Consider the following 12,490-nt stretch of genomic DNA (forward strand, 5'->3'; position numbering starts at 1 on the left):
CCCACACACACTCACACACACACACACACTGCTGACCAGATACCTGACTCAGCACATTGTGTTTGATCTTTTTATCTTACAGTTTGTCTCTGTATTTGTGTGTATCTGTGTGTTTGTTTGTTTTAATCTCTGATTAGATTGTAGAGAGCTCATCAGCTGACTTTATCACACACAAACACCACACACACAAACACCAACGCACAAACTTGGAAAAAACACTCAAACGGAAACACACACAGATACACAAACACACACTCTATCAATGCTCACTCCATGACACCAGTGTCCAAGCCTGTAGGACACGTACGGACTAGCATCTCTGCCTCGTGAGGTTGTTTAACGGAGAATGAAGCCGGTAGGGCAAATTGAACATCAAAGGTTGAGGATGAGGAGTGTGTTCTAGGAGTTACCTACACGGCCCCCTCCCCCTTCTCATCGTCTCACACTAGCCTGCTCTGGGCACTCGCTCCAGATTAGCCGCTAATGCAGAGACATTGCACGCGCTGATTACCTGGGAGAGAGAGGTGGAGACGAGCCGGCGCAGGCGGATAAGAAAGAGCTGCACTCAGATTAGCCTGTTGTAGCTGTCCCTTCCCGACAGTATGAACGTTAAGAGCATACAAGTTGTCTAAAAAAGAACTTCCGAATACGGACAGTGTTGAAACGGTGGAATTTAAGACTTGCCAACAGTGCGGGATTCCTAATCTTTCATTTCTGCAATTTGTTTTTGTTGTGTCGGTCCCCGTTTCTAAGTGATGGTTAGCAACGTTTTGGGTTGTGTGTGTGTGTGTGTGTGTGTGTGTGTGTACGTGTGTGTGCGTAGTCCGCCCCGCTAGTGTCGGCAGTGTAGGGACAGAATGTGAGTGTGAGTGTAGCATCTGATTGGAGTAGAAGAGTTGTCGAACAGAGACCGGAGAGGGAGGAGGGGATCATCTGGAGAGGGGTTTCTGTTTGTGACTCTCAAGCGGCCATGTTAACCAAGAAACCCTGCGCTACAGTCTACCCGACTGGTAAGGAACCGTCAATCCGCCACCGAACAGACACACAACACTCCAAAATGACGTTCCATTGACCAGGTAGCACCGGTGGAATTTTGTTAACGGATCTAAGGATTTGTCAGTGCCGCTGTAAGCGTTTGGCTTTATGCCTCAGATCGGCTTCCCTTGTCTTTTGGTGACGGGGGCGATCCTATCTCTCTCGGTAGCTAATGGCGAGCCGTTTCATGCCCTTGCCTATTACAAGCAATATATATAACTATATCAGACGTGATTGTGTATTCAGGATTTGCACAGAAGGTAGTTGATCGGGTTGAAATGTGCTGTAAACGCCCGTAGACGCGCGGTAGTCTTCTGTTTTCTTACACGACCGATATAAAGGTAACTGATAAAGAAGCGAATTCATTGGTTCACGGAACACTGTATTTTCCCAACAACCTATTTGGTGCAACTGTTGTCGTTAGCAGATTTAAACCTAGAGTACACAAAATGCGAATATAGAGACGACCCTATAATGTGAGTTTAGATCCCCAGATAGACTGCCTCTGTATGCTAGCTAGCCTACACGTTCACACCTTAAGCTAATTTGGTCGTGTTAAGTTTGCAGTGTGTCATCCAACACGACACTCTAAATACATAAAATGTGTCTTATTTCCTGCCCGTGTAGGCAAAGGGGGAGAGGACTGCCAGCTACAATCATCCCCCGGAATTGGTGGGGGTCTCCGGGTCGTAGCAGGGACTGAAGCCACATCGCCCGTTACACTACCGCCGCTCAGGAACGCTAACTCCCTCACGGTATGAACCTCCGGTTCCATTTGTTTTACCGTTAAACCCTGTTTGTTTAGCGGTGTTGTTCACGTTTAAGACTCTTACGTCTTTTAGATATATAAATCACAGTGTTCTTGGTTGTCAGCCTTGCTTTTAACAGCTGTCTAGGTGTGTGTTTCAGTAAGAGTAGCTTTATGCACACCGGACACAACACTTTTGAGGTAGTTCAGCTCGCAAGGTGGTGGCTTGTGCTCCAGAGCGCGAAGTAACAAGTTGCCACGGTCACGTGCGGTGTACATTTTTGGGCATAACGCGCGTGGGGACAGCATGTACATAGCCCGCATAGCACACGTCTAATTTAATCCTCAAGCACCGACACGGGACCTAAACCAGGCCTACCGTGCACACAGTGAGACTACCGTGCACGGTAGGCCCCCGGGACGGCGGACACCTCCACCTAGCCCTACCATGTGAAGTTTAACAGTGACGATAAAGATTAAGGAGCTATTTATACATAGCGTAGTAGATAACCCGAGTCGGCAGATCACACAGTAAAAAACCCGTGGTTCTCATTAACGTTTTACGGTTCAGTCCGCCCCCCGGCGCTGAAAGCCATTGTTGGGTTCTTGTGCTGTTAAAAGGTTGCCATACAGGTATAGGGCTCGTGTGGCTTCGATTTGTTGCTCTCCCGGGTGGTTGGTGTATGTGGGGGAGGGGTTACAACATGGCGGTGCATGGAAACACACGACTAAAGCTAGCTAGCTCTCTCTCCCAGACGCGCAGCTGAGGGGGGCTAGCCCAGGGAGAATGTTGACTGTTGTGCAAGGCGCAGCTATCGACCAGCAGGTACGATGTAGTGGAGACGCTGGGTGAATTGCACTGTCCTACAGCTGCAAAGGCCAGCTGTAAATAATATCACACTCAGATTATTTGCAGCGAGAGAGAGGGTGGAATAGAAATAGAGAGAGGGAAAGACACAGGGCTATTAAGGCTGTATGAGAAAGAGAGAGCTATTCTCCCCAGGTTGGCCAGTTCATGGAGGTGTGTGTGTTTATAGCACTGTATGTAAGTGCAGGTTCAGGGAAGTGTGTGTGTGTTTTTAGCCTGGTACTGTATGTGCACAGTCTATTCCTGCATGTGGAAGGCAGGGGATCATCCTTGACACCGAGAGGACTTCTCTCTGCTCCCATCGTTCAGGCGCTGTAAATATAGACCCTCTTGTTGACCCTGGGGTTGAAGGCCTGCGTGTGTGCAGGGTTCTCCTAACTTGTGTGTTTGTGGTTGTCTTTTGTTGTTTTTCTGAACTTGTTTGAGTCTGTAGGTGTGTGTTAGCTGTATGGTTATTAACTACTATACAAGGAACAGGATCAAGCCAGATAAAGGGGAGTTCTCTCTGTGTGTGTGTGTGTGTGTGTGTTAAAACGGGCACACTGTTTTAACAGTTGAGCCATGTCTCAACAACCCCTCTCTCCCTCCCTCTCTCCTTTTGTCTCTCTCCCTCTCCTTTTGTCTCTCCCCCGTCTCTCTCCTTTTGTCTCTCTCTCGTCTCCCTCCCTCTCTCTCCTTTTGTCTCTCTCTCCTCTCCCTCTCTCTCCTTTTGTCTCTCCTCTCCCTCTCTCCTCCTGTCAGAAAGCCAGTGTTGTGTCTCGCGGCAGCCAGACAGCCATCATGTTCATGTAGCAGACTGACTCTGTCTCAGACACTTATCCAAAGTGACGTGCAGGGGGGATTTTAACTTCCAACCTCTTAAGCTGCAGTCAGAAGCTCTAACCACTGAGCTGTAGCCGTCCCCCACGCGGTGACTAGAGACGCTAGGAGGAGATCACATTCATAAAACATGTTATTACAACACTGTAATGACACTACCATAACATCGCTACAACACTGCAATAACACTGTAATAAGACTACAATAACATTACAATAACACTGTAATGAGACTACAATAACATTACAATAACACTGTAATGACACCATAGTAACACTGTAATGACAATATAACAACTACACTACAGTTACACTGTAATAACAGAGATGCAAGAATGTTACAAGACAGATGGACATGAAAGAGAGAGAGAGTGTGTGTGTGGCAACACCACAGGTGTTCTTATTATTAGTGATAGCGTAATTGTGTATGTAATTCTCACAAGGTCGTTCTGTTCATTCATTGGCTGCCGTTCTGCTCTGTTGTCCTCGGCTCACCCTATTGGACCATCACACACACACACAAGGACGGAAACACGCACACCACACACGCACACCACACACACACACCACACTCACACAACCTGTATTGTTTGCATCGGTTAAGAGTTTAAAATGACCATTCTGGCTGGCTGGCATGCACTCTCCTGGTGTGTGTATACCTCTTCTGTACACCCTCATAGACGTGAGTGTGTGTGTGTGTGTGTGTGTGTGTATGGCAGCACCCGCTCTAGAGCATGGAATGGACAGAAAGTTTTACACAAAAAGAATCGAAGGTCACATGATCAGGCAGGGGCAGGAAGGGAGGGGGGGGAGAAGAGGTGATGAGGAGGGGCTGCTGTTTTGAGGTGTGTGAGATCATAGTTATGCAGAGCTGATGTGATGGTGTGAAGAGATGGAGATTTCCTAACTAGGAGAGGACTGTCCTTGATGTGTGTGTGTGTGTGGGTGCACTCGACTCATGTTACTTTGTGTGTGTGTCTGTTCTATAGTGTGTGTTGCTTCTGCAAATTGGTCCCTGTACACCAGTCCTCTCTCTTTATTTCTCACACACACACTCACACACACACACACACACACACCCCTAGTTGGGTGTCCTCTGGTCCTTGGAGCAGCCTTCTATTATAATTAACAGGTGTGATTAAGTTACACTCGCTACCAGTGGGGAGATGTGTGTGGGTGTGTGTGAGGTCATCTCTCTAGCTTAGCCCGCTCCAGATAAGCAGTGTGCAGTGTGGACACGTGTGTGTGTGTGAGGTCATCTCTCTAGCAGTGTGAGGCAACCTGCTTCAAACTCTAACACTCAAGCACTTAACACACTCCAAACTTTCTTTGATGTTGCACTGATCGGATTGCATCCAATTTCGTTGTAGTGCAATGTACAATGACAATAAAGGTTCTATTCTATTCTTCTAAATACACACACATCTGCCTCGGAGCTTTCTGTCACACTTAAGCAGTAATGTCCTGATCATTAGCTTGTAGGTAAAGCCCTGACTTAGAACAAGCTGCCAGTATCATTCAGCCTGTTCCCGTTACATCAAACTATTTATATTCTTATTAGACGCACCCCATAGTACCAAGGGATTACCTGAATAATGACCTGTGTTCTCACATGTAGGTTGTTCTTGGTCTTTCTCTCTTTGTCAATATTGTAGTGTGTGTTTCCTACTGTTTATAAACCTTGTTTTTGTAATATAATGTTTGTGTGTCGCTCTCTCTCTCTTTCCGTCTCCATCTCTTCATTCACTTCAGTCCGTTTGTCTGTGGTATCGAGGGGCACTCGTTTAGTCTCTCCTCGCCTCCACAGGTCCCCGCATCTAACTCCTCTCGTCTCCTCTCTGCTCCTTCGCAGGTGGGAGGCAATAAGCACATGATGAATGAGCACCTTCACGTGGAGTCGCACCAGCAGATCCACGTCCAGCAGCTGTACGAGGAGAACAGCAACAAGCGGGCCGTCCTCACCACACAGCCCAATGGCCTCAACCCGGGGGGCCGTGCAGGGGGCGCGCTCCCCGGGCCCGACCGGCCGACAGACTCCACCCGGCACGGCAGCTCCACCTCCCTGAAGTCGATTGACGGCAAGCTCAAACCATCGGCGCTGTCGCCGGAGCTGGCCATGAAGCAGCACATGACCAAGCTGACGGCGTTCGAGCACCACGAGATCTTCAGCTACCCAGAGGTGTACTTCACCGGGCCCAACGCCAAGAAACGCCCCGGCGTGATCGGCGGCTCCAACAACGGCGGCTACGATGACGACCAGGGCTCGTACGTCCACGTGCCTCACGACCACGTCTCCTACCGCTACGAGGTGCTGAAGGTGATCGGCAAGGGGAGCTTCGGCCAGGTGGTGAAGGCGTACGACCACAAGACGCACACCCACGTGGCGTTGAAGATGGTGCGCAACGAGAAGCGTTTCCACCGGCAGGCCGCAGAGGAGATCCGCATCCTGGAGCACCTGCGGAAACAAGACAAGGACTCGTCCATGAATGTCATCCACATGCTGGAGAACTTCACCTTCCGCAACCACATCTGCATGACTTTCGAGCTGCTCAGCATGAACCTGTACGAGCTCATCAAGAAGAACAAGTTCCAGGGCTTCTCCCTGCCGCTCGTACGCAAGTTCGCCCACTCCATCCTGCAGTGCCTGGACTCGCTGCACAAGAACCGCATCATCCACTGCGACCTTAAGCCGGAGAACATCCTTCTCAAGCAGCAGGGGCGCAGCGGGATCAAGGTGATCGACTTTGGCTCCAGCTGCTACGAGCACCAGCGCGTCTACACCTACATCCAGTCCCGCTTCTACCGGGCTCCGGAGGTCATCCTGGGGTCACGCTACGGCATGCCCATCGACATGTGGAGCCTGGGGTGCATCCTGGCAGAGCTGCTGACCGGCTACCCCCTGCTGCCGGGGGAGGACGAGGGCGATCAGCTGGCCTGCATCATCGAGCTTCTGGGAATGCCGTCGCAGAAGCTTCTAGATTCCTCCAAGAGAGCCAAGAACTTTGTGAGCTCCAAGGGCTACCCCCGGTACTGCACCGTGACCACGCTACCAGACGGCTGCACCGCGCTTAACGGGGGGCGCTCCCGCCGCGGCAAGCTGAGGGGCCCGCCGGCGAGCAAGGAGTGGGTGACGGCCCTCAAGGGCTGTGACGACCCCTTGTTCCTGGACTTCCTGAAGCAGTGCCTGGAGTGGGACCCCGCCCTGAGGATGACCCCTAGCCAGGCTCTCAGGCACCCCTGGCTCAGACGGCGGCTGCCCAAACCCCCCACAGCCGGGGAGAAACCCCCGGTGAAGAGGGGCACGGAATGCCCAACCTCCATAACCTCCATCTCCAAGTTACCTCCCACCTCAGGGTCTGCCTCCAAGATCAGGACTAATCTGGCCCAGATGACAGACGCCAACGGGAATATCCAGCAGAGGACAGTGTTGCCCAAGCTGGTTAGCTGAGCGCGTTAGCCAGAGGTCCGGCTGGCTCGCTAGCTACCTGCCTGTTTTGCTGTGTCTGGTTACGCGGAGGGTCCTACGGGAAGGGGCGCACAGACTCCAGGGTCAGGGGTTGGAGGTCGTCATACACATATCCACTGCAGCGGGCCTCGACTCAGTAAAACACAAAAATACACGGAAATGGCGGCGCAAAGGGAACAGCGCTTTTAGGTTTTTAATCTCAGGGGTGTGTGTGCAGTGTTCTAGCCTAACCTAGTTTAGCCTAGCTTAGCATCTTTACAAACCTGGCCTTAGCATGCTAGTTTAGCCTGGCGTAACTTAGCATCCGTACAAACCTGGCCTTAGCACGCTAGCCTAGCCTATGGTACATAGGACCTGGCCTTTTTTTATTAGCCTTATACAGCACAACGCCCTAGCAGCACGCTAAAGAGCATAGCTCTGTGCTATTAGCTCAGCGAGCTAACCGGTGGCAGGCCACGAGTGAAGCCACGTCGACAGGATCTGTCCCTCATTGTCTTGCATACGATGAGAGAGCAGATTAAGGCGGAGGGAAGATTCGAAGGGTCTAAACGAAAATCGCAAGTTTTTATGACTGTTAAGAGTTCAAGTTGGCGGAGGGAAACGTGATAACCAATGTTTACATGACAGACAGCGGTAGGTGCCTATACTGCTCTTGACATTCCTTAAAATAACAATATTAGGAAAGAGTGGGGGAGGAAGGAGGGAGGAGGGGGAGGAAGGAAGGAGAGAGAGGGGGGGAGGAAGGAGGGAGGAGGGGGGAGGGGGAGGAAGGAAGGAGAGAGGGGGGGGAAGAAGGAGAGAGAGGGGGGGAGGAAGAAGAGAGAGGGAGAGAGAGAGAGCAGGTTTGGCTGTCTGGCCTGCTTCCTATTGGACAGAGCTAGCATGCTATGTTGTTCTAGAACTTTCTACGCCTGCGGTGGACTTGATACGTTGATATTTTGTTCTAACTGTTATTCTGGTGCTAAAACCCTTTCTTAAAAACAGATAATCAGGCAGGCAGATTGTTTGCCAGGGGGAACTGAAAGCATGGGGCCCGTGTTTCAAGTGGGAAGGTCATGTTGGACACGTTGGTGCTTGAGTTGAGGTCGGTTTATTCCTTCATGAGGATGATGTAGGTAGAAACACATAATCTGGGTCTGGGAGGGAGGGAGGGAGGTAGGGATAATAGTTTAGGAGGGAGGGAGGGAGGGAAGTTTAAGGGGAGGGTAAAAAAGTAAGGAAGAGCCAAGATGCTTATTATATGAAGAAAAACAATATAGATAAATATACATACTTGAATATTAGGATTTTCAACACTTGTCTCAGTGCTGGAGTGGTGTTTGTGGGTGTGTGTTAGGGTGTGTGTGTGTGTTTACCTCTGTTTTAACTCTTTGAATCCAGGCTGAGACCTGTGTAGCTGATGATGTTTCTAGGGTTGAGTGTCTCTCAAACATATTTCGGTATTTATCCTGAGATTCTCAAGTCTTGGGACACAGGTGAAACTCTTAAAAGCGTGTTCCCTCGCAAAGCCAACAAGTGTTGATCTTTCCCTCCCAACCCGTCACCCACAAACATTTGCACAACTACATTTACCTGTTTTTTGACCCTGCGACCCTCCAAAGGATTTGATAGATATTTATGAGGTGGTAAAAAGTTTGCCTGTATTTATTTGATAGACCTGCTCCTCAGAGGAGCGGAGATGAGCTAATATAAACAACAACAACTGCAAGGGTCTACAGTTTGTGTCTACTGTTGCCACGGGAACTGTGAGGCGATGTGTTATGCTGTAATACACAGGTACACAATCTGGTGATGTAATGCACAGGTACACATTGCCTTGAGAAAGGAAGGAAGGAGGGGGGGGGGAGGGGGTGTTGGGATGGGCGGTTCCCCAATATGGTGTTTTAACTTTTTTATTGTGGTTTTGTGTTTTGATACAGTGTGACGAACCTGTAGGTTTGATACAATGTGCCTTTGGTTATCAACGCCAATCTCTCTGTAACACTCTAGACGAGACTTCACCCTCTCTTCTGCCCTAGCCCGTGATAGGCTCAGCAGAAGGCTGGCCACTACTAGGGACGGGGGGGGGAGGGAGGAGGAGGCGATCACGATCATGCCCTAGCGACGCCCAAAGACACACCCCATGCCTCCATGACAGGTCCTTGAGGGGGCGTGGCCCTGGATGTATCCTACGATGCAGTTCAGGTTACATCTCTACCCTGACACTCTCCCATGTGTACGCTCCTAGCCAATAGGGAGAGACCAGAAACACTAGCCTCAGCCAATTGCGAGAGACCAGGAACATTAGCTTCAGCCAATAGGAGAACACTAGCTAGGCGAATGGGGGTGAAGGGTTAACTGGCTTCGCCTTAACATCCAGGAGCTACAGGGCTAGCGTTAGTTGCTAGCGTTAGCTGCAAGCGTTAGTCGTTTTGATATTTTACCTCAGACTGTCGTGATATTGTTCTTCTTATTATTATTGTGAATTTAATCAACCCAGGGCATTTGGTCAATACCAAAGTGCATTCCTTTCTATGTTTGTGGCTGTGGGAAAATGAAGCCTGAATCTTTATCTCTGCTAGCCAAGCCTAGACAAGCCTCTGTTGAGTTAGCCTAGCTTAGCATAGCCCAGCCTGGGTTGCACTAGCCTAGCATGGGTAACCTAGCTTATGGTAGCCTAGCCTAGCCTGCTGTGGCATGGTGGAGTCTAGGCTGGAGAACACTAGTTAATCAGTGGAAGAGGAGGGGGGCTGAGCTGTTGAAGTTTGTGATGAAGAGCATGTCTGTGATGTAGCATAACAGGGTGGCGATATCCTCAGAGCTGTTCTGTGTCCTCGCCCAGCAGGTGTCGTTTGTACACAGGGGCCACTGCCACGGTAGTGGCGGCAGGAACCATGTGTGTGAAGGTTCATGTGTTTTTGAAAGAAGTTTTCCTTCGTTTTGCTACTCCTCTCTGGGCTCTGCCACACTGGGAGGGCCAGCCGTGGTAACTAAGGAAACACACAAATAAATAAACAACAAAAAAACGAAACAATCGTGAAGTGAGTGTAATGGAAGTTGACTCTCCTTAGTGGTGTTTCTGCTAGCGGACTAGCGCTGTAAATACGTGACCTTTGCTAAGGATGTTAATGTGGATTTGTACATATGAATAATGTTTTATCTGCTATGGAGCAGCCAAGCCCTTTCTGTGGGGGAGTGGTCGTCCAGGGAGGTGTGGGGGGGTGGAACTCTAAGGAGATCATTTCTGTCTGCCTGGATTGACCCAGAGGTCACAGGAAGGTAACTTTTTACTAGTGATGATGATTTGTTAAAACTTTTATTGTTGTGACCGGAAAACATGAATAATAAAAAAGATTTATTGTCAATCTTTACCATTCTGGTGTGTACTGAATACTGACAGCTGAATACTGCCATAAACAATAAACATCACCTGTGACATAGTGTCGACACACTCACATCACCGGTGACATAGTGGCGGCACACTCTGATAAAGACAACGTGGATTGAACACACTCCAGTCCAGACTGACAGTGACCTGCGGTCTGCATGTGACCTTTGACCTTAGTCCCTTTTTACAGGTGGGTTTGAACCCTGTGCTGTCGTTCTTCCAGCCGTTGCCTCAGTTGACTCCTTCTAAGAATAAAGCAGATCAGAGATTAAGCCAGCTAGCAGGCTGGCCAGGACCCAGGCCCCGACTCTAGTTACACCACCACAGCCCTGGTTCTTCCAGATACTCCACCACAGCCCTGGTTACCCAACTCTGGTGTTCACTGTGTGTGTGTGTGTGTAGATGTGTGAGGACAGTGAGTAGAGGCCGGTGATGTCACTTCCTCCTCGCCATGCTCGCAGGCGACAGTGGCGCTGCATGGCATTACGGGCTTGTTCACGCTGTCATGACGACAGCATCCACCCACAACTCGCACACTTGAGATAAACAAGCCTGCCGAGATCGCCATGGAGACTTGAACTAGATCGTCGTGGAGAGGTGTGTTTCAGTCCTGTCTCCTCCTACTGAGTCCACATTCCTGCCATAGCGAGGGTGCGCTTGTTTCCACTCTGCGTCAGGACGGAGCCCCAGGGGACATGTTGACACATCAAGTGCACCTCGATGTGAAGCAGTGAGCCAACAGGCATTCCTGTTTGATGGTGTTTGTGCGTGTGATGGCCTGGTGGTGGTGTGTATGTCTGTGTGGTGGTGGTGTGTGTGTGGTGGTGTGTGTGTGTCTGTGTGGTGGTGGTGTGTGTGTGGTGGTGTGTGTGTCTGTGTGGTGGTGTGTGTGTCTGTGTGGTGGTGTGTGTCTGTATGGTGGTGTGTGTGTCTGTGTGGTGGTGGTGTGTGTCTGTGTGGTGGTGTGTGTGTCTGTGTGGTGGTGGTGTGTGTGTGGTGGTGGTGTGTGTCTGTGTGGTGGATGGTGAAAGAGCAGTTTATTATCAAACCAGATCCTGAATCCAGATAGTGTAACACACACACACATGCTACACACACATGCTACACACATGCTACACACACATGCTACACACACCCCCACACACACCTGTGGTGACATAACAGGCATAGATCATGCTGGTCTTCAGAAGGAACTAGAATGACAAGAACACTGTGTTCAACACAACAGCTGTTTGTCTCCCATTACAGGGAAAAGGGGGGGGGGGGGGGGTAGAAAACAAGAGATAGGTAAGAGAGAGAGGGTTGGAGGGAGAGGGGGACGAGGAGAAAGGGGGGGACGGGGAGATAGACGAGTGGGAGGGGCGGAGGGGGAGAGGGGGGAGACATGGAGAGAGAGAGGGAGAGTATTAGACAGGGAAGATGGATGGTGAAACATGAGAATGAGGAGTATCAGTGTTTCTCTGTTCCCTCTCTCCCCCTCTCTCCCCCCCTCTCTCTCTCCCCCTCTCCCTCTCTCCCCCCCTCTCCCTCCCTCCCCCTCTCTCCCCCTCTCTCTCCCTCTCTCCCCCTCTCCCTCCCTCCCCCTCTCTCCACCTCTCCCTCTCTCCCCCTCCCCCTCTCTCTCGCTCCTCCCCTCTCCCCCTCCCTCTCTCTCGCTCCTCTCGCCCTGTGAGCTGTTGTCTCCAGTAGACAGACTAGAGGGGGGCCTTCTCTCCTGGGGGCCGTGCCTCTGGGAGAGGGAGGGCACCCACACCAGGGGGGGACAGGGGCAAGAATGGGAGGAGGAGAGGGGTGAGGAAAGCAGGAGGAAGAGGGAGGAGTGGGGGGGGTTGAGGGGAGGAGTGGGGGGGGGTCGAGGGAAGGAGGGAGTGGAAAGGAGGGAGGGAAGGGAGAAGAGGGGAGGAGGGAGTGGGAGGGAGGGAGGGAGGGGAGGAGAGGGGAGGAGGGAGTGGAAAGGAGGTAGGGAGGGGAGGAGAGGAGAGGGGAGGAGGGAGTGGAATGGAGGGAGGGGAGGAGAGGGGAGGAGGGAGTGGAAAGGAGGGAGGGAGGGGAGGAGAAGGGAGGAGGGAGTGGAAAGGAGGAGTGTGACTTCCTGTCTCTCTGGAGTGTGACTTCCTGTCTCTCTGGAGTGTGACTTTCTGTCTCTCTGGAGTGTGACTTCCTGTCTCTGGAGTGTGACTTCCTGTCT

At 51.0% G+C, this 12,490-nt stretch overlaps 1 protein-coding gene across 1 annotated transcript; it reads left to right on the forward strand.

The window, feature by feature from the left end:
• The first annotated feature begins 962 nt into the window (after positions 1-962).
• Positions 963-7,628, forward strand: dyrk2 (dual-specificity tyrosine-(Y)-phosphorylation regulated kinase 2). The gene is made up of 3 exons (XM_067254479.1): positions 963-1,010; positions 1,663-1,790; positions 5,322-7,628. The coding sequence occupies exons 1-3, from the start codon at positions 971-973 to the stop codon at positions 6,915-6,917; spliced, it is 1,764 nt and encodes a 587-aa protein (XP_067110580.1). The 5' UTR covers positions 963-970; the 3' UTR covers positions 6,918-7,628.
• Positions 7,629-12,490: the final 4,862 nt, after the last annotated feature.

The sequence above is a fragment of the Osmerus mordax genome, chromosome 17, assembly GCF_038355195.1.
Source record: "Osmerus mordax isolate fOsmMor3 chromosome 17, fOsmMor3.pri, whole genome shotgun sequence".
In the NCBI taxonomy this organism is placed as follows: Eukaryota; Metazoa; Chordata; class Actinopteri; order Osmeriformes; family Osmeridae; genus Osmerus; species Osmerus mordax.